Here is a 20,298-nt window from a genome sequence, read left to right as displayed (position 1 = left end):
GTACCAGGCATACCATACAAAGGTGTATATTACAGTCGGCCACAGTCGGGTTCCAGTTCGGGGAGACTCGTAAAGTCGCTTACATAATTTATTATTTTCGAGTCTCCCTCAGGTGCCGGGAGTGGAGGGAGACTCGAAAATAGTAAATTATATAATCATCATTTAGTCCAATCATACCACGTATATAGCTTTCTTGGCCAAAAAAATACTAAACTACACCCAATATCTATATATCATCGAGTACTATAACATATCTATGTTTGCTTACGTTTAATCGAATAATGAATTGCTTGCACTTTACCTCTAATGGTAGTTCGGCGGTATTTATAAGTTTACTAGTGATTTTTGTAAACCCGAGTATATATACTAAAATACATATTCTCATAATAACGATACTATTGTGTTGATACTGTTATAGATAATCGGTAAATTTTAAAAATACAAGATCAAGGGGTTAAATAAAAGTCAGAATGTTGTTGATAGTTATCGTAATATGATTATATAATTTACTATTTTCGAGTCTCCCTTAACTTGGTGCCGGGAGCTGAGGGAGACTCGAAAATAATAAATTATGTAAGCGATTTTACGAGTCTCCCCGAACTGACATTCCTATTACAGTTAACAGTTAACTAGTTATCGAGGTTCGCACAGATTGTTGAAAACGCGGGTTTTGTCATTTTAGTTAGAGTTCTTAACATCAATCATTCATACCATACATTATTCTCTATCAAAGGGGTTGAACACAGTGCCGGCGTGCATCTACCGTTGCGAAGACATCGGTATTTCAGATTTCTATTATATTTCCTATATTTGTGTAAGTCAGTCTTATAATGTCAACTGTACTCCGTAGTGAAGCCGTAATATCCCGACCCTGATATATATACATATTCCACTCCAATTAACTATAAGCGGTTTCCGTGTGTCATCAGTCCTCAAGAGATAGGGAATGTGCCGTCTCCGTTGATGGCTTATCAGTCAAGAACCGCCAAGACATTTAAGCTTGCATTTGTTGTCTTTTGTGTCATGCTTATCGATATAGAACTATGGTGGTATATACCCCCCGGGACATCCTTTTAAATCGACTACATATCGTTATATTGGAATCATTACATTCATTTGTATTTATAACCATGCCTACCGACTTCGAATCAAGTCACCTCCCTTCAAAACAAAATGTACCAGTCACTATCTCGAGTGTCGACATTGACCCTCGAGCGGAGCGAGCATTAGTATGGAAGTTTGATCTTCGGCTACTTCCTGTGCTGGCCATCATGTATCTCTTCAACAGCCTGGACAAATCCAATTTGGGCAATGCCAAGACAGCCGGACTTGAAGGTACGCCGTCACTAGAATTGATGACTGAAGAGTACCGCATTGACATGAATGACAATAACAGAAACAATCTCCCTGAAGGGGAATCAATATAATCTGCTTCTTAGCATCTTTTTTGTCCCTTACGTTTTGACTGCACCTTTTCTCGGTCTTTTGGGAAAGAAATATGGACCAAACATTGTCCTACCCTGCATGATGCTTGCCTTTGGTGTTTGCACGATTCTTGTTGTCGCAGTTTACAACTTTAGCGGTCTCTTCGCCATTAGGTGGTTCTTGGGTATGGCAGAGAGCGCGTTTTTCCCATTGGTAATCTATTACCAGACGACGTAAGTCCATCCTTTCTAGCTTTTGGAATTGCATTATCTCTAATTCAAACCCAGCTTCTATCGTCGGGGTGAGCTAGCTCGCCGACTCGCCATTTTCTACGCGGCTCAAACTATTGCCTCTGCCTTCTCTGGATTGCTGGCATTTGGAATTTTCCGCATCCACACGGGACCATTGGCGCCTTGGAGGTATCTCTTTTTGATCGAAGGCGCAGGGACTGTTCTCTTCGCACTCTTCGCACTATGGTATCTACCTCGGTCGGCCTCAGAGGCCAGTTTCCTGACACCCGAAGAGAAAGAACTCGCATACCTTCGTTTGCAAATTGACAGTTCTTCTGTGGTCAATGAAAAGCTCGACATCCGCGATGCGTTCAAAGTTTTTAAACACGGAACTAGTTGGGTTATCTTGGGGATTCAGGTTTGCCTGGGTGTTCCCCTGCAAGCTGTTCAGCTATTCCTTCCAGTGATAATCCAGCGCCTTGGATATAGTACCGTGAAGACCAACCTATTCACCGTGGCCCCCAACATCTCAGGCGCTGTAGTTCTCCTGATCCTGGCATTCAGTAGTGACTGGACGAGATGGAGATTCCCATTCATCGCACTCGGCTTTTTGTTCACCTTCGTGGGGTTCGTGATCTATGCGACTATCGATGTTGAGCACGATATAAATGTAGCCTATTTTGCTTCATTTCTGATGACTTGGTCGGTTCATCCCCCTTCATTCATGACATAAAAGCTAACAAGTTTATATAGGGGCACCTCGGCGCCTTCCGTTCTTCTCGACACTTGGTATAATAACAACACTGCCAATGAAGGGCGCCGTGTGGTATTGACGAGTATTGCAGTCCCATTGGCAAACCTAATGGGCGTTGTCAGCTCGAACATCTTTCGAAATCAAGATGCACCCAAGTATCTCCCTGCCTTAATCACCACGGCCTCATTTGGTGGGGTTGGTATTGTCTTGACACTCTCTCTTGGGCTTTGGATGATGGCGGATAATAAGAAAAGGGATCGATTGCAAGGTGTTCACGTTAATGCAAGGGATATCCCTACGGAATATCTCAAGGATGGGCCTGCCTGCGATGACTTCCGCTGGTTTTATTAAGAAATTCTTCAAAAGATATATACATTTAATTTTCCGAGGCAGGTTTTGTCTCCCGTTCTCGACGTCAAGATCATCTCAGCAGCCAACTAGCCGTGACCAATAGTGCTTTAGGTAAAGAACCATTCTCCGTTTTCATCAAGATCTACATCCGGTTGGAGCCGCCCCAACAGAGTCTGGGTATACGGGTGTCTGCGCTGCGGACTCGCATTTGCAGTAGTTGGTCTCTAAGGGGATATCTGAACACACACTTGCCGGCGCTGTTGCGCAGTAAGTGTTGGTCGAGACTGAGGTTGTCATACCTGCTGGACAGGAGCTTGAAGGCATGCAGAAAGTGTCGACGGTGGATGCGCCTGGGAGAATGGTCATACTGTACCATTGATCCCTGGCACAGGAGCAGGAAACGGCTTCAGAAATATCAGGCATATCAGCTTTATTGTCTACGTGCTGGGCAAATTGAACAAGAAAAATGAACAGGAAGGGACTTACCACTGATAATAGTCGACTGCCCTCCCGCCAAGGTACCTTCATACAAGGTCGAGGTTGTCCAAGGAATTGCCCCATGCGAACACTCGGTCGTTATCCAGGACGCATCGACGGGAAAACAGGTCGACTGCTCCATGCAATGACCTGGGTGCCAAACCGAGGGGAAGTACCCCTCCGAGCACTGGATGGGGGGCTCCGGTCTAGCGCAGTACGATGTAGGCGTTCCCATCGTACAATCTGTCGTGTAGACAGCGGTCTGGCCGTCCGAGCAGCTGAGCGACGCAGCCTTGGTGATTGTCGCCGGAATCGCGGTTGTTGTACCCGCGGCAGTCTGCTGGGGAAATGCTACGACAGCAGTGAAGAAGAAAGAGAACAAAGCAATGACTCGGATAAAATCCATTTTGGCAGTATTTGAGCAAGAGCGAAAGAAGCCGTCAGGGGTTGTGAGGACTGTAAGAAGTGCTCTTGTGATCTCAAGAACCCGAGTCCAGGGCCAAACTTGGGTTTTATAACACAGCAGGTCTCACTACAGCTGAAGTCGTCCCATGTCGAACAATCAAATTTCCAAATCAATTCTGCTCCCACATACGTGTGCCCAGTCATAGTGGGGCGGTTTCTGATAGCTCGAAAGAGAGACAAAGGAAAGGGCTCAGCTCATAACGTTACCTAGGTAACTCTCCGCATGTAACCTTGCAACCGTCTGATAAACGGGATCATTGGACGCCCTATTTTTTTTTTTTTCCATCTTAAAAAACAAAAATGAACACGGAAATGTGTAAAAATAGTGCTGTGTCTGAGACTTCCGAAGATCTAGAAGCAAAGGCCCCGCCCGTGGCGGAGTCGGGCAGCGCACTCTTCGTATTGCAAGGTTATTGTTGAGATGTGTGACTTGGACAATATTTGTGATGCTGACACTTCAAGTGCCCGATTTAATAGCTGATTCCGCTCTGTTATCGTTACTGTACTACTCCTACGTGGATCTCATTTTCCTTTCCCAGATATGGTCCTGTTAACGGTGGGGTTTCTTCACTTCCCATCGACCTTGGGATTAGTTAACTAGTTAACTAGTTATCGAATACATGTACATGTACAATATACATTTCTGTTGCCTACATGGCTAACATAAGCTGATCGCTTTGAATGGGGAAGATGGTGAGACATTTCCCGAAAAGTGAATTGGGGGTGAAACATTCTCCAATATTTCACTATCGGGAATCAGATCTATGTAAGACACTCGGTACCTTGGGAATACTTATGAATTGAATGGAGAGTCGGGGAAATAAGGGCAAAGGTATTTGTCTAATGAACTGCTTAGATGAGGGGGCTGCGGGTGCTTACTAAGCTTTCACTTGAACTTCCAGACTTGGAAGGTTCAGAGGCTTAGCTTTGGAGAAACAGGGGAAAGGAAGACCAAAATCTATGACCACTCTATCATATATTGCCTCTGCTAAACACAAACATTTTCTTACAGAATTCTAGGAGCCTTTGATAGCACCCCTATAGCAGCAACAAGCCTCCCTGTAAGCTATGTCGCCGACGGCTTATTTCACCAGAGTAGTAGAGATGACAACCTGAACCTCCAACCGGACTTGACCAGCAATACAGCGGAAAATCAGCCGGCGCGGCAAAACGATAAGCACATCCCCTCGTCTAGCGCTAGCGGTGGCTCACCCGTATCGGTTCTTAGGTTATGCGGCCAGTCAATACATTGGGCCACGATATCCGACATGTCCCAGGTCGTGTGACGCGCTGGGTATACCCGCCGTGATTTGATATATATACAGGGAGCCGAGCTGGCCTCGATGCCAGGGAAGGCAAATGTCGCATGTGTGTCCATAACATTTCTAAAGACGCCGCTCTGCACTAGATCGGGTAAGACGGTACTACATGCTGGGTTTAGGAGAGCGGGCATGCCGAGGTTGCCTAGGACTGTGGGAAAAGGTGCGCTGATGATGGGCTCTGGCTCTGGGGTGCCATTTAGAAGGCCTAAAGTTATAGATGCCCCTTTGAGGTTCTGGTTCTAGAACTAGATATATGTGCCAACATACGAACTAAAGGGCGTGCTTCGTGCCTGAACTGGAGACAAGTACGAAGCGAACGGGTGTCCGACTGTGGGGCCTGCTTCTATGATGGAGGTGCAGAAATCTTTTGATCTTTCATCGATGACCCGATGTTCCAGGATGGGCTCAGCAGACCGCAGGATGACATGCACGACAGCACCGCTCGCCAGCGAGGTGGATACCATGCGCAAAATTCCGTTCCAGTGGACCTCAGCCCTGCATGCAGCCAGGTTGTGGCGAGAAGAATGCACAACGCCGTCTCTGTAAGTTAGTTGAGATACTCACAATCAAAAATAGGTCCGTCGACTACCAACTCCCTCTGAGGCACCAACTGGGGCTAGTCCGTCATGGTCTGCAGGGTCTACAATCCAGAACACACCCCCAATGTCCATTGGGCTAGTCGTAGGTGTGACGGTAGCCATGGAGCCAATTGAAGTCGTCTCTCGTGGTTAGTATGCGTTGATCAGGTCGAGGCGATTTGCCCATAGAGCGACTAGGCTTGAATCCCAGACTCTCCATAAAACACCATGCTTCGGAGAGTGGGGTATCATCAGGATCTAGAATTTTGCTGGCTGAGGGGGTTATGGTGACCCAAATCCAAATGACTATTTTTTGACTGATAATGCGGTGAGATTAGACCCGGCGAGTCGAGAGTGGTTAATGCATATCCCCCCCCCCAAATGGCAGTTTGTAGAGGATGTCACGGTTGGTCAAACGCGAAGCTGGGAAATTGGAGAACTTGAATATTGTTTGACAATGAGAGAGCTGGCCCATTAGCTATGGCTCATTACAGGAAGCCCCCATGCTCGATCACTACGCCCTAGGGTCTACTTGTTGACCCTGGCGCAAAGGCCGCCTACACAAGATCGGTGAGCTTGACAGTGAGATCTCTTGCTTCATTGAGAGTTGGGACCTCCTTCATAATAAGCTCAACTGCGATCGCCCAAGGAACTAACTGACTAGCCTTGGGTAGACATAAAAAGGAGCAAACCATCAAATCCGCATGTAAATCGCCACGGATGCTCTCTGTGCATGTAATAGGACAGAAAATGGGTTCACAATATCATATGCCGCACCCGCTCAGAGAATCCCTATCACCGCTACAGTCATCCACTTTCTTTTGTCAAAGGAAAATGGTATGATAGTCCTAGGAGGAAGGAATGTGTATAGCAGATGCTTTGTCAAGCAAACGATGATACCTCATCCAAATCACCGTATGTAAGGTTTCCGTCCCCCGCATTAATGGCCGGTGAATGTGGGCTTTTCAACCCATCTTCTCGGATTGCTGTATGAGTTCTGGTCGGTGGCTAAATGTGAAGAGGTGCATTCCATCTCGCCAGACAAGTTCTGTCCTCACCTGCTCAGATGCGGTTGGTCGAGGATTTCCCCCAAACCGGATCAAAAGTTCTGACCATATTGCAAATTCCAGTGTGATTGGTGAGCGATATGGTTAAATCCAACAGAATACTTATCACCGTCCCGTTAGGATCAGCATGAAGGATGAAGCATAGATCGAAAGCTCTAAATACCATGGCCAGTCCATTTCTCTGATAGTTAATCAATAATGTAGACATACCGAATTTGGAAGAGTTCCGGTAAATCCTGCCTATTGTTCTTCCAGTCAGAGAGGTTGAAGTTCAAAAAGCATGGTTTGTCGTGAGATGTTCCAGACATTACCGTCATGGCGTGGGATCTTTTTTCCCTTTCAAATTTACCAATGTTTTGACCGCCTCATATGCACTCGTGCCGGAAGTTATTGATCAGACTGGAAGGTTGCACTCATTACTCATGCCACAAAATGCTTGAGCCTCAACAACTACATACTGTAATTGGGAGACAGACTCTCCACTACTCATTGCCCTCGCCTCTTCTTCCATATTTTTCTATGAATTTGTTATGTAAGCGTTGAGATGAGGTTACAAGTGGCAGATAAACACAAATTGAGAATACATATTTTTACACCTCTCTGAATCCAATTCCTAGGAAGTGTACCTGGGTTCCTTTGTATGCAAAGTGGGGTATGAAGCTGAACTACGAGTCCGTATGTCTTAGAGCATACCGCCTTGAGCGTTTCCCTCTACAATATATAACCAACACAGAGATCCTTAGTGAGAAGAGAAATAAAAATGATCACGAATCTGGGTCCATACGTCCAAGTCAGAGTCCAAGGCTACCGAACGGGCAGGTAGACTTTGAGCCTGCACCGCTAACTGCCATTGAACTCAATCAAGGATTCTGCGAGCCATCATATACATGGGGAACTTCGGCAATGGAGCATCTCAGCATGACTCCGGACATTTCTGAATATCTTACCAATCTGTCCGGCCACAATTGGCTATCAAACGGATATCCCATGTACGACGGGAACACCTCTGACTTCAGCATCCCGGATGCCACGCCGTGGCCACCTCTGGCCACCCTAGCGGCTGTGTCGAACAATCCACCGGAGAGCTTGATGCTGGATGCTGACGACACGACCAACAGTATCAAAAACAGCAATACAGTTCTTACCAGCCAGAAACTCACCTACCTGATATCAGAGATCCAGCAGCAGCTGAAAAAGCTGGAGGAGGGTCCATGGAGACAGACAAGACAGTCAGCCTCGACGATTACCCAGTGGGCACTATTCTGGAGCTCTCGCAACAGTTCAGCACTGTCGCCGGTCCCATCCTCAGCAGCGCTGTAACTCTGGGTGAGAGCACCGAGGACGCTGAGTACCAAGATGAGAACGACGACAGAGCGACCATGTTGCTCGTTATGTGTGGCTATATGTGGCTGGTCCGCATTTACAGCGTCGTTCTAGGGCACTTTCAAGAGCACCTCAACAGCATGCCGATCAGCCAACATCCCAGCACCATATCTGGCTTCCCCGGCCTCGACACCTCCCTTTCTGGCCCCAGCAGTGTGGCACCTGGAACATCGGCTGCGGTGGGGCTACGTCTTGGCGAGCTCCCCTGTGTGGATGCAGATCTCAGGTTGCACCGGATTTACATGGCTGTGCGCATGCTGCTCGATGTTCTACAGGACAACAATTACGGCCAACTCGGTGGTGGAGCCGTCATTGCGTGCAACGTGGCTGTCGGGCTGCTGCTAAACTCAAGCAGGCAGCAGGGCAGTAGTTCTCGCAACTTAGGCAAACAGGCGACGATGGTTAAAGAGCTCCTACGAGAAAGAATAAGATACTAAACCTCATACTCATCATTTCATGTATGCCATACATCAAAACACGATACCAACGTTCACTCCGCTTCTCATTGGTCCTCGTCCTTGCGCTACACTACAGCCTGAGGTAATGCAGCGGTTCTCTCTCAATCTGTCAATATAATATGTTTGTGCTTTTCGCCTTACCTCGCATGTTCATTCGCTTTGCCTACATTGGCCCTTTACGCGTGCACGACGTGCGTCTGCCTACAATGCATGTACATAAGGAAAGATTGTGGAACGCTGTCAATTATTTCCTTATTGTCTTCTTGAAACTTCTAAATTAAACGGCAACTTCCCTTCCCCTGTGGCCACTCGTCAACTTCTACCTGTGGCCCGCCATTTAGCCCCACTTGATTCCTAGCTCTAGGGTTGTAAATTTATTAGTCACCCATAGCCTCTTACACCGTTCGAATTATAGGAAAAAGCTCAGGCAGGTCAGGAGGCTCGGAGTACAAAATTCTTTCTATTCATTACTTCGTCCAAGTCTAATCCACATAATCTAGCGCATGCGCATCTATCTGATACCCCGAAGTTCGACGACTACGGGACATTCTCGGCGCCTATCGATTCCTTCCGGAATTCCGCAAGACTCCGACTCCAGTTCGGCTATCAGATGCCCTGCACGGTTGCCGCTACCCCTGCATGCTACTAAACACCATACAGTAATCACTCGTCTTACTCCTCTAGTGGGCCTAGGTAGTCATAGACCAGCTTAGCCTTGAGGATCTCGCCGCCCTTGCGGACCTCGATATGGCGGACATAGCGGTGCTCGCCGTTGAGCTGCTCGAAACCACCAGCCTGGTAGGTAATACCGTCGATATCGAGGTGCTCAGTGGTCATGAGGATGGCCCTGGTGGTACCCTGCTCCCAGCCATCGGCGAGCCAGGGGATGGAAGGTCGGCCAGGTTCACCCAAGCTGTGCGGCCTGTAATCTTACCAAATAGCGGGTGGTTCGCGTGTCTGGTCTCGTTGTTGAGAAGACGATTTTCGGTGGACCCTGGTAGGCCGGATCCACTCTTGGAGTCGATGGTGAGGTGTGTAACGCCGGCCTCGTCGGCATATTGCTTGATGGTCATGGTGATGCTGCCCACGTTGAGGACCTTGCGGGTGAGCCAGTTAATGCCCTGGACTTTGAGGATGGAGTCATAGGAGTCCGATAGCTGAAGGTTCTAGAGTGAAGGGTCAACTTTTTTCTTTGTTTGTTTGGGGGCGGGAAGCTATTTGCGGCTTGTATATTGTACGTACCATGCTCCACCGGCCGGTGAGATCATCGATAGTGATATTTCCTGGAGCCACCATTTTGATTTGATTTGAGGTGAATAATTGGAATCTGAGAGAGACTTGTTGATTTGGAAAGGACTGGTGAATTGTGAAGCAATTGAGGGTTGATATAATTGATTCTTGTGTGCGTAGCCTTACATATTATATAGATCCATGGATCCATCCTACGTTATTTCGTCCCAATGCTTTCCGAATCGGTATAAGTCGGAGTTCAGAATACTCAGGCTGAGTAGTGACAGTGTTTCTGTCAATTTGCCTCTCAGGGCGGATATCGAGAGCCTTGCCGAAATTAGTCCAACACGGCCCCCAAGAGGGAATGTGGATTCGCCTTCCCAGAATAACTCAAGCCTCATGAAACGAACAAGCTTCTGCCGATCTGCGTATGTCTGCCTAGCGCTGAGCAACACAAACCTGTTAAGGCACCGAGACCCGCACGCGACACCAACCATACAGTACTATGGGGTAGTAGAATGCGGCAGTAGCGATGATCGTCGCATACACCTTCCCATTTGGGTAACCAGCACCGCAATCCTTAGCGGCAGGAGCCGTAACGCATGTGGGGGCGGTGGTGGAGCCTTATTGGGTGCCCAGAATGTGGCTTAAGATTTATCTCCACCTGGGCAGCACCCGGTTTAGGTAACCTGATGTCACAATCTTGGAAGGCTACCCCTGGGCACCGAACGAGCCCGAAATACAGTAGCTAAAGGGGCTGTTTTTTCAAATGGCCATCACCATGTTAACGTCAAAGCGACCTAGGTAAGTGGTGGAAATTGCTTTCATGTAAGACCAAAACTTGACTAAACAAATAAAAAATCATACATTCCTACTCCTTAGAGTAGGGAAGAAAATCATCTGATCAATGGCAAGTATAGAACTATACACATAATACGGAGTAGGCTGAAGGGTTGATTTTAACTTTTAAGGCTTATCCTACGTAGACATCAGGGTGTGGTGAGATATAACAGGGGTCACGGTGAAGCAGGTAAATTCCGTAGTTAGATTGTTAATATGACAAGCTGATCACGTAAAACCGCCTTACAGGCCTATAATAGCAGCGAATAAAGCGAAAAAAATAATAACCAATATTGAGTTACTATACTCCGTAAATAAATGGCTTCTAATACTAACTACATAATATATGTGAGATAATTGAAAATTCACAAGTGAGGGCGAAGTAATCTATCAGTGCGCTATGCACACACTTCGATGACTGCTTCTGTGCTCAAAATACATTCTTCAAGACTCTGAACCAAATGCACTAAATGTTAAGAATAAAAACGCAAAAAATACCAGCATAAGTACAAATGCCCCTTGTTAGATGGTCGGCTTATAAACTGACATAAGATATAACCATACCCTCGCTAGATAAAGCCTAAGCTCCTTAAGCTTCGTTGTTCTTGTGGCTCTCTTCCTTGAGGGCTGTTTGACTCTCGCTCCCAAGCTCTATCGCAGTGAGCGATGAGGATGTCCGTTGTTCAGCCAACTCGTTAGTGTCACCGCTCTCGGCGTCCACAATGCGCTCCGCGGGTGCGTCTTTCGGCAGCGGTGCGAAATATATGGTGGTATACATGATAGTGATGGCAAAGATCTCCATGAGGACGTCCATGATGAGATAGACAGTATCGTTTCCACCAATGGAGCTCCATAGTTCCGCTCCGGTAAAGTCACCAAGGGCGCTGTAAAGCAGACGGACGAACACAAATGGCGCAGCGAGTCCCACGATGACTAGAATGCGCGCTTCGGTTCCAAGCACAGCTCGCTTGGCTGGATAGCGTAGTATGTCCTGGACCAATGCAAAGTAACCGACTAGCATCAGAGCGAAACCAGCAAGGAAGAGGGCCAATGCGGCCTTGGTGAGACTGTTCAGGTGGATGTCGTCCGTGGTGTCTGCTTCCTCGAGAGCCCCATCCGTGCCGGCAATACCGAGAATTAGCCCCAGTAAGGAGAGTAGAGAGATACAAATGGCGGCCTTTCCAGGGAATACCTTGGCCGTCTTGTTCCTGTCCGCGTAGCGAATTAGCAAAATGTCCGTCACAGTGGCGACTCTTTGTGATAAATGTACTTACACTCGGCCGACAAGAGCAACGCATACAAGCATGAGGGGTGCCAAGCCTGAAAGTTCACAGACGACGACGGATACAATGACATTAAGACCAGGATTGCTTAACGACACAAAGTAGGAAATGCCACCGGCTACACGCAGCAAAGAAAGCGTCGCGATAAATCGCCATGTGCCTGCAGCTTTAAGGCCATAGTGGAAACAGAGCCAAGTGGCGTAGACAGCAGAGGGGACAAAAAAGATGAATTGAACGACAGTGATGGCAGTGCGATACGATACAGTCATTGTAGCGATTGATAGTGAGCCAGGGAGGGAGGAAATAGAGACAGTTGGAATAAAGTTAGGTACTCATGAGCTAGGTATGGTGGTATGAAAGAATATTAAGGGGATTAGGGGTGTATAGCTGCATACCATGAGTGTATGCCCAGGTGCCCAGGTGTACAACTGCATACCCTAATGGGACTAGCGTGTGGCGATCCTTAGGAATTCTTAAGGTTCGGCCCTGGAGGGATCCATTCAGGGGGTCTGATTCCAGATTATGTCAGACGCTTATTTGATTAGGTAATAATCCAAGGTCCACGGGTTGATCACCCAGGTGCCAAAGTCAGCATCAAGGCCACATCTCCGAAAATCTCCGGTCATGGCAACACCGTTGAAAATGGGAATGATTACTCGGTATGGTTTCTTGCATGAATATACCAAGCACCACGCTTGTGCCTATACTCGGCAACCATTTTATGGCCATGTTAAGGCTATAGATAGGACCGTCAGCACTTGGGGATAGCGACAAATTAAATTGGAACTCGGATATAACTCATCTTCTTCAAACTATATACATTTCAATTGTATACATCCGCAAGCCACCTCATATTCGTTGTTGGTTTACACCTTGTGTCACAATGGGCTCGCTTGAACAAAGCAATGACGCCACGCTACGGTCGATGACGACGAGTCTGCCCTTTTTTAACGCCACCGTAGGAACCGCAGCCGTGCGCTCATACCACGAGGTCACCACCCATGCTATCCCCGTTGCTGGTGATAGTCATGCTCTCCTACAACGTTTTGCGCGTTTCATCTTGGCCGTGACTGGCGGCACCGACGTCGCTTTCATTGCATATGACGGCTGCGAGCAAATATTGGTCTGCGCGACCACGGCGTCCGGGAATGTTGTGGAGTTGACGAAGGGCATTTTGCTCGGATGTTTCTGGCGTAGATTTCGGCATCTACGCGCCTGTTTCCCCGGCTAGTACGAACAACAACAGCCTTATCAAGCTGCAGCAACCTCTGGTTGTCTCACTGCGACCCATTGATGAGGGGGTTTCTGATATCACACTATCCCTCCGTGGCAGCTACGGACCGCAAGCAGCAGCGCGACATTTGCTACAACTTGCGACGTCATACATCAATCCACATCCCGGCCTCCACAAGACGGAAATCAGCCAAATTCAGGGTCCATTGCCTCAACAAGCCCTGCATGATGATCATGGCTCTCCAGTCCTCTTGCATAACATATTGGAAGATGCCACACGCTCATTTCCTCGCAACATCGCCATCGACGAGGTGACGGGCGGTCGTGCGGGCTCATACACACGACGCGAGGTAACATACGACGAACTCAATGCCAAGGTGCGGTCGTTTGCAGATGAGATCCAAGTCGTGCTGCAAAGGCTCGACTGGCCAGCCTTCCAGGGTGTGCAGAAGATGGTGCCCATCTTTCTTCACAACTCCACCGAGCTCAACATCTGCATGAACGGCATCTCCAAGGCCGGACATGCCTTTTGCCCCCTACAAACAGACGCCTCAGAGGAGAGGCTCCGTGATATCCTGGTCGATCTCCAAGCCCACGGTATTTTGAGAATCGGCAGCAATCCATGGGCTGACACTGAGTTCGGTAAAGACATCATCTGGATCGACTATCTCAATCCCACAGCCTGCTTGCAGGGTCGACCACCCCCTACAGATGGTCCTATTTTGGTACAGCGCACGCTCAGCGAGGACGACATTGCATACATCATATACACTAGTGGCTCGACTGGGAAGCCTAAGGGTGTTGTGATACAGCACCGTGTCGCCATATCCTTTTTTCGAGACATGGACGCTGGCCCAGCCCCTCTACCCACTGGCCCGCAGCTGCGCTGGATCGTCATGTCGGCGCCCACCTTTGACATTGTCCTGATGGACAACTTCATGGCGCCACTAAAGGGTGGCACCATCTGCATAGCTGAGCGCCAACTGCTGCGCACTAATCCCGAGGCTATCGTCCGCGAGCTGCGCGCCTCGGCCACCTTCACCGTGAACAGTCTAGCCATGCTATTGCGGTCCGAGCGAGTGCCTACACTTACGTGGATCGCCGTGGGAGGTGAGCTGGTCGGTCAGCGCGTCATCGACAACTTTGCCCCCAAGGCAGGCGAGGACAAGCCCAGCCGCCTCATGATTTGTGGCTACGGGCCGACTGAGGCCACCGTCCTCGTGTCTAACCACGTCTGCGACAGTGCTTCGCGCCCTTCGGTCATCGGACAGCCACTTCCCGGCATGCAGCTTATCGTGCTGGACATGGAGTCGTCGGAACGGCGGGTGGTGCCGCTTGGCGTGGCTGGCGAGCTGGCTGTCGGCGGATCTCAGCTTTCGGCCGGGTACATGAACAAGCCCATGAGGCCAGATGCCGCGCCGAAGCGGAAAAATACCTGCCAGCCTGGATGCGGCCGCTCCAGTACTTAGTCATGAACAGACTTCCGCTTTCTCCTAATGGCAAGGTGGACCGCAGGGCGCTGGCAGCCATTATCTCCCATACTCAGGCGGCGGCGACGCCTATGGTTCGAAATGTGGTCAACCGTAATATCGCCTCAGAGAAATCAACTACGAGTGGCTCTGATTCAGCGATCGAACTGGATGCCCCCATCGACGCTTCCTCTATCGTGTACGAAGGTTTTGTCGACGCGATTGGGGAGGAGGTTCAGGAACAAGATCGCTCTGCCACCCTTTCCCATCTGGGACTAGACAGCCTGTCTGCGTTGGTCTTCCTGCAGACACTGGGTGAACTCGGCATCACTGAATTAGAAATTCAAGATGTTTTGGCTACCAAGACCATCGGCGACCTTATAGAAAAGGTTGACAAATTGCGATCAAAGGGGAAACCCGATATAGCCTCCATCATCTACAAAGGCCTTGTCGATGCTCTTGGGGAGGATATTCAGCGACAAGACCGGTCTGTCGTCCTCGCCGAGCTGGGGCTGGACAGCCTGGGTGCTTTAGTCTTCCTACAGACCCTAGGTGAGCTAGGTATCACGCAGCTGGAAATACATGAAGTCCTAGCCGCCAATACCATCGGCGACTTGATTGACACAGTTGACAAACAACGAGCAAAGGAGACACTCGCTGCCGCTCCAGTAATAGTCCACGAGCCTGAGCCTGAGCCCATCGTCATCCCAGCTAGGCCTGGTCCTGCTTTCGCCGCTCCTGGTAGCATTGATGTGACTATCATCGCGGCGGATGACGCCGAAAAAGTGTTTGAGCTTCCCGTCGAGGAAAAACTATGCCACTTCGACCACCACTGCCGCGCGCAATGTCTCGAGGCTCTGGAACTAAACGACGACCAAGTCGATCAAGTCTTGCCTGTCACCAACGTGCAGGCCCGATTCGTCGCTCTCGCTATCGACCCGGAATATTATGATACTGCCAAGTACGTCGGCCGGCCGCAGATAACGCACTTCGTATACAAGATTCCCAAGGACATGGACCCGGCCCGGCTCCAGCGCGCCGTCGATACTCTGTTACCGCGGTACGACTGCTTCCGTACCGTCTTTGTGTCAGTCGAGCACCCTGTCGCCCCCTTTGCGCAGTGCATCCTCTCGCCGTCGGTAGCCTGTATTCCCAAGACCGAGGTCATCTGCAACGACACAGACGCCGAAGACCGTAACAGCCTCTGGAGCCACACGATCAACGGCATCCAGAGAGCCGCCGAGGCCAGCATGAGCGTCGACAAGCCCGGCCTCAACGTAGCGTGGGTGTGATCACCCAATCGTGCTCGCTGTGTCATGGTCATGTCCATGTTCCATGGTGTATATGATGGCACGCAGCTCAACTTCCTCTTTGATGCTGTGCTGGCCGAGTATGCCAAGCCCGGGTCCCCGCCGCCTATAGATCTGCTGCCGATCCGAACCGCTGTGGAGCTTAATTTCAGCTACGACTGGATAAAGACCGTCATGTACTGGGCGGGCCGTCTCGCTGGCGTCCCTGGAAGCCGGCTTGGCAACCGTCAACCTGTGCCCAGGGCGTTACTCCCGAACGCAGCCCCCGGGTTCACGGAGACGCACATGCGTAGTGTCAGTGTCAAGGCCAGCCTTACGATGAGGCAGTTGTTCAAGGCGGCGCAGGCCATGTCAACCAACATGCTCACGGTCGCCGAGGCTGCTTGGGCCAGTGTCCTGGCGCAGACCTTCGCGGATACTGTCCGCGCTGACACTATCGCCGGCAACAACTCGTTTGATGTGCAATTTGGAACGGTACTTAACGGCCGACGCCACCAGGACGCACTCCGCTGCATGGCACCGATGCTCGCAGCCCTACCCTAGCGCCTCGTTATTGACGGCACTAAGCTGCTTACTAACAGGGAGGTCTGCTCGCTATTGATAGCACACCGGATCGAGGCGCAGCCGTTCCTACAGATGCCGTGTCCGACACTTGCTCACGCGCGCATGGGCACCGATCGCTTCGATAGTATTTTGCTGGTACAGGCGTTGACGCCGGAAGAGGTACAAAACCCGCTGCGTCAGCTGCCAGGCTTCAACTTCGACGAAAGCCTCATGGCACCCTTCAAGGAGATTGACGTTGGCTTCTCTCTCACTACGGAGCTATGGCCTGGTAGCCTGCAGTGGGATGAGAAGATGCTAATCCGCTGCGCGTATAGCCGAGCTCGCCACGAGTTCCTAACGCACGATTAGGTGCATAGGGCCTTGTCGGCACTAGATGAGGCAATTGTGCGCATTACATCTCAGCCGGACGCTTTGTTCTACATCGGCTAATCAAGTTTGTGTAGAGAATGTTAAGTTACATGATTCAATGTATTGAACCTTGAAAGTTCGGGGCTTGACCGCCATTTAATCACCGCCTTCGATATCCAGTTTCGCCTCTATTAAAATGTTATCCATGTATACATTTTTCTACGTTTCATTATTATTTGTGTACAATTCAGCATGTCTATATGATATACTATACGGGTCAAAATACCTTCACATCGACTAAATAATAAAATAATACAGCTTAAAATATACTTCGTTGTGAATATGTGGTGGAATACATGTGGGCCCAAAGGGGTTGATGCGAACTTTCGCACTTTTAGGACCTCGGGAGTTGGCCTGAATCCATATAGATCAAGATTATATGCGACATTCAGAGTCACCCGCTAGGCAAAAAGATATCAAAGAGAGCCTATATGAAATATTACGATTAGCGATTTCAACTCGGTAACTTTCGAATGTTTTCATCTTTGCCGTGCGTCAAGTCCACCAGATATATAACTATCTATCATTCATAGGTCTATCACAAATGGTGAAAAGAATTGCAATTTATCTCATTATGTCCACTATGTCCACAACATTGTGGATAGAAACGCTCACTTTCTATTGCTTGATATCTGCTAGATTCCCATCACTGTATACACAAGACCAATTACCACTACCGATGTATATTTTAACACAGGCAATAACCAAGAATAAAACTGAACAGATTAAAAGGCGGGAAGTAGAAAGTCGCTCGTCGGCAGCATGGCAGTAAGACGGCCAGCATCCTTCTCTATCATGTCGGCCAGGTAGGCTGCTTTCTGAATGCCGGTCGTAGAGCGGATGGCACGCAGGCGGTCCACGATCCATTCACGTGTCTCTGGCGTGTTGATCGGGAGGCTCCCGGCAAGGTACAAGTACCAGACGACAAAATACGCGCCTGAGGCTGGGACCAAGCGTGTTGGGTCAGTGCTGCTGCTACAGTTCATATACGAGGCGCCAGTTGTGGCTTCGTGCTGGATAAAGCCAAGCATCTGAGGCACCGACGCGAGGATATCATCGCGCATCTCCGTCGTTGTGTCCGATGTCCTCTGTAGCAGGCTCGTGTAGGCGCCGCCGTCTGCAAATTCGTGCGGTGCCCATGCAAGTCCCTCGCGTAGCAGTAGGCAATATACAACCAGGTTTAAGATAATGCGGCATGCACGCATCCCGTCCCACACCTTGGAAATCCACGTGTTGTAGTAGATATGGTATTTACCCTGGAAGACAAGGCGTGGATTCGCCGTAGGGTCACTGACCGTTTTGAAACGCCAGCTCATGGGCAGCTCAGCGAAGAGGTTCTCGAGTCGCTGACTGAGTTCGGCGGCGTGGGAGAGCAGCGTCTCCCACTCTCCGGCCAGGAAGGGTGTCTCCTGTTCTGGCTGCACTTGGTTGTACAGATTCATAACCTCGATGTGCGCAGTACTTAGTATCCAAGATGGACTCTTGCCATTGACATTACGCTCCATCTCGACACGCAAATAGCGTAGGCGCGGCGGAACAGGTTGGTCGTATCGCGAGCATAGTGTGAGTACGTGGGAGACGGCCTCACCGAAGATCTGTAGGCCTTGCCTTGTACGGAACTGGGACGTGCCGCGAAGCATCAACAGGCTAGCGGCACCGTTGATGTGGCACTTCCACGCCTCAAGAGATTCATCGCCTGAGCAGGTGATGCTCTCAAAGAGTCCCAGAACCATTACAGCGAAGATGGCGCTGTCGTTTCTGGCCACACGGGAATCCACTAGAGCCATATTGACCCTCTCGATAGCCTCGGCGTAACTGGAGCGCGCCTGGCGCATGACGCTGTCGGCGCCCGTGGTGCTGGCTAGCCCGGCGAGGCCTACTGCCCGGATGGCCACGCGTGCCAGCTCCGCGTCTCCGACCGGCCCGGCGAGGATGTTACTGGCATAGTTGAAGACGCCGGGGCACGGCCCAGAGTCTTTTATGACGTAGTTGGCCATGAAGTAGTTTAACCCCAGCTCGTCGAGGCTCTGAGACGGCATTATGGGAGATATGAACATCGACAGAACCTGACCGTCCAAGTCGAGGCTCGGCGTCGTGGATTTACCAGATGACAACAATGATACGGGCATCAGTTGACCTGGCTCCCACAACATACCCGTGTCGTCAAATAACATGCCCATGTCATCTGGCACAAATGGGCCATCGCCATACATCATGCTATCGCCGAGATCATCTGGGAGGTCTTTATATTTGTGTGCTGCTCTCTCTTCCTTGTCCTGTGCATATTTCCCATCATCCTCTCGAATCGAGTTTTCTAGGATGTTCGGGTCATTATAATTGTCGTTGTCGTTGTCGCTATCGTATCGTGTGGACCTGCTCGAGGAGTCATGAGACACTGAAGCCGGGGGCCGCAACCCGACCAACGACAGCTCGAAGGAGGCGGGAGACGGCGTGGCAGATGTCCTTTGGCTAGAGGGAAAATTTGCACGCCGAGTCTTGCGAGTGCGAGCGCGGTCGATGACTCGGCTCGTCTCGTCACGGAAGATTAGGCTGGATGCATCGTGGTAGCCTGGGCAATTCTGGCCTGTCCGACGGCCTGGGATGTGGGGGGATATGGTGAGTTGTGGGGCTCTCGTATGGAATGGGGAACGGGGGCATCGTAACGTACACTGTCCGCAGGATGGAACCGCTTTGTCGCACTGGATGTAGTGGCCGGTCAGTGGTGATGGGACAAGCTGTATGTGACGAACAAAGTACGCACTCGTCTTTTGCTAGTGCGACATAGCGCGCAACTTGCCGAGGGGCGCCCGCAGTAGACCATGGTTGAAGATGCTGGCTACAGCAGAGTCGAGAGAGGTTGACTCTCAATGCTTCTAGAGGGAGCCTAAGTCAGCAAGGCCACTACTTTCTTCTTCTTTTCTTTTTTGGTACAGAAAGTGGCAAGATTGGGCTGTCTTTGCCCAGTTCTGAAATCGGAGTCGGCTGTGGGATGGTGTGAGGAGGATGGTTGACAGTAAACTCCGCAACAAAGGCAGCCATGTAGCTTACGTGGACAAGGTTCCCAATGTCAAGGTTCCATCTTAGCCTATTTCATTCACTTGCAAATCATTTCATCATAGTCCAATCGGTGGATACGCTATTGTACCCAATGCCGTTGGCGTGGTGCTTATAATGCCTTGGCATGCTTATAACCCTAAAACTTATGTGTCGATCGCAGGATTTCAGAATTTCAGGTTGATATATTGGTATTGGATCAATAGGACTAACCAAGTCTCAAAAGATGCTTGATCAACGCACAGCCCCTGACAAGATGCCTTGGGAGTTCTAGTTGGAATTGTCTCCCGGCTGACTCATCCTACTTGCCTAGTTAACCAAGTAGAAATTCAGGCAACAGACCCGCTGACTAACTAAATGGACTGACACACCTTGGCACCTCCCTACCTAGGTAGAT

At 49.7% G+C, this 20,298-nt stretch overlaps 11 protein-coding genes across 11 annotated transcripts; 7 read left to right on the top strand and 4 right to left on the bottom strand.

The window, feature by feature from the left end:
• Positions 1-1,130: 1,130 nt before the first annotated feature.
• N7537_008982 (putative MFS transporter) lies at positions 1,131-2,760 on the top strand (the record flags this gene model as incomplete). Its single annotated transcript, XM_056900036.1, has 4 exons — positions 1,131-1,335; positions 1,397-1,658; positions 1,713-2,357; positions 2,409-2,760. The coding sequence occupies 4 exons, from the start codon at positions 1,131-1,133 to the stop codon at positions 2,758-2,760; spliced, it is 1,464 nt and encodes a 487-aa protein (XP_056748704.1).
• A 135-nt stretch (positions 2,761-2,895) lies between these two features.
• On the bottom strand, positions 2,896-3,643 carry N7537_008981 (uncharacterized protein; the record flags this gene model as incomplete). The annotated part of the gene is made up of 2 exons (XM_056900035.1): positions 2,896-3,164; positions 3,247-3,643. The coding sequence occupies 2 exons, from the start codon at positions 3,641-3,643 to the stop codon at positions 2,896-2,898; spliced, it is 666 nt and encodes a 221-aa protein (XP_056748703.1).
• Positions 3,644-5,413: 1,770 nt separating this feature from the next.
• On the top strand, positions 5,414-5,756 carry N7537_008980 (uncharacterized protein; the record flags this gene model as incomplete). Its single annotated transcript, XM_056900034.1, has 2 exons — positions 5,414-5,566; positions 5,601-5,756. 2 exons carry the CDS (start codon positions 5,414-5,416, stop codon positions 5,754-5,756), a joined length of 309 nt encoding a protein of 102 aa, XP_056748702.1.
• A 1,816-nt stretch (positions 5,757-7,572) lies between these two features.
• N7537_008979 (uncharacterized protein) lies at positions 7,573-8,489 on the top strand (the record flags this gene model as incomplete). Its single annotated transcript, XM_056900033.1, has 2 exons — positions 7,573-7,876; positions 7,921-8,489. 2 exons carry the CDS (start codon positions 7,573-7,575, stop codon positions 8,487-8,489), a joined length of 873 nt encoding a protein of 290 aa, XP_056748701.1.
• A 693-nt stretch (positions 8,490-9,182) lies between these two features.
• N7537_008978 (uncharacterized protein) lies at positions 9,183-9,806 on the bottom strand (the record flags this gene model as incomplete). The annotated part of the gene is made up of 3 exons (XM_056900032.1): positions 9,183-9,432; positions 9,504-9,676; positions 9,753-9,806. 3 exons carry the CDS (start codon positions 9,804-9,806, stop codon positions 9,183-9,185), a joined length of 477 nt encoding a protein of 158 aa, XP_056748700.1.
• A 1,363-nt stretch (positions 9,807-11,169) lies between these two features.
• Positions 11,170-12,132, bottom strand: N7537_008977 (uncharacterized protein; the record flags this gene model as incomplete). Its single annotated transcript, XM_056900031.1, has 2 exons — positions 11,170-11,788; positions 11,855-12,132. The coding sequence occupies 2 exons, from the start codon at positions 12,130-12,132 to the stop codon at positions 11,170-11,172; spliced, it is 897 nt and encodes a 298-aa protein (XP_056748699.1).
• A 614-nt stretch (positions 12,133-12,746) lies between these two features.
• On the top strand, positions 12,747-14,565 carry N7537_008976 (uncharacterized protein; the record flags this gene model as incomplete). Its single annotated transcript, XM_056900030.1, has 2 exons — positions 12,747-12,986; positions 13,126-14,565. The coding sequence occupies 2 exons, from the start codon at positions 12,747-12,749 to the stop codon at positions 14,563-14,565; spliced, it is 1,680 nt and encodes a 559-aa protein (XP_056748698.1).
• A 92-nt stretch (positions 14,566-14,657) lies between these two features.
• N7537_008975 (acyl carrier protein) lies at positions 14,658-15,857 on the top strand (the record flags this gene model as incomplete). Its single annotated transcript, XM_056900029.1, has 1 exon — positions 14,658-15,857. One exon carries the CDS (start codon positions 14,658-14,660, stop codon positions 15,855-15,857), a length of 1,200 nt encoding a protein of 399 aa, XP_056748697.1.
• Positions 15,858-15,881: 24 nt separating this feature from the next.
• On the top strand, positions 15,882-16,418 carry N7537_008974 (uncharacterized protein; the record flags this gene model as incomplete). Its single annotated transcript, XM_056900028.1, has 1 exon — positions 15,882-16,418. The coding sequence occupies one exon, from the start codon at positions 15,882-15,884 to the stop codon at positions 16,416-16,418; it is 537 nt and encodes a 178-aa protein (XP_056748696.1).
• A 93-nt stretch (positions 16,419-16,511) lies between these two features.
• Positions 16,512-16,787, top strand: N7537_008973 (uncharacterized protein; the record flags this gene model as incomplete). Its single annotated transcript, XM_056900027.1, has 1 exon — positions 16,512-16,787. One exon carries the CDS (start codon positions 16,512-16,514, stop codon positions 16,785-16,787), a length of 276 nt encoding a protein of 91 aa, XP_056748695.1.
• Positions 16,788-17,572: 785 nt separating this feature from the next.
• N7537_008972 (uncharacterized protein) lies at positions 17,573-19,668 on the bottom strand (the record flags this gene model as incomplete). Its single annotated transcript, XM_056900026.1, has 2 exons — positions 17,573-19,582; positions 19,609-19,668. 2 exons carry the CDS (start codon positions 19,666-19,668, stop codon positions 17,573-17,575), a joined length of 2,070 nt encoding a protein of 689 aa, XP_056748694.1.
• Positions 19,669-20,298: the final 630 nt, after the last annotated feature.

The sequence above is a fragment of the Penicillium hordei genome, assembly GCF_028827395.1.
Source record: "Penicillium hordei strain IBT 12815 chromosome Unknown utg000005l_segment0_segment0, whole genome shotgun sequence".
Lineage (NCBI taxonomy): Eukaryota > Fungi > Ascomycota > Eurotiomycetes > Eurotiales > Aspergillaceae > Penicillium > Penicillium hordei.
The sequence above is the reverse complement of the archived record's forward strand: the minus strand, read 5'-3'. Positions and strand labels throughout refer to the sequence as shown.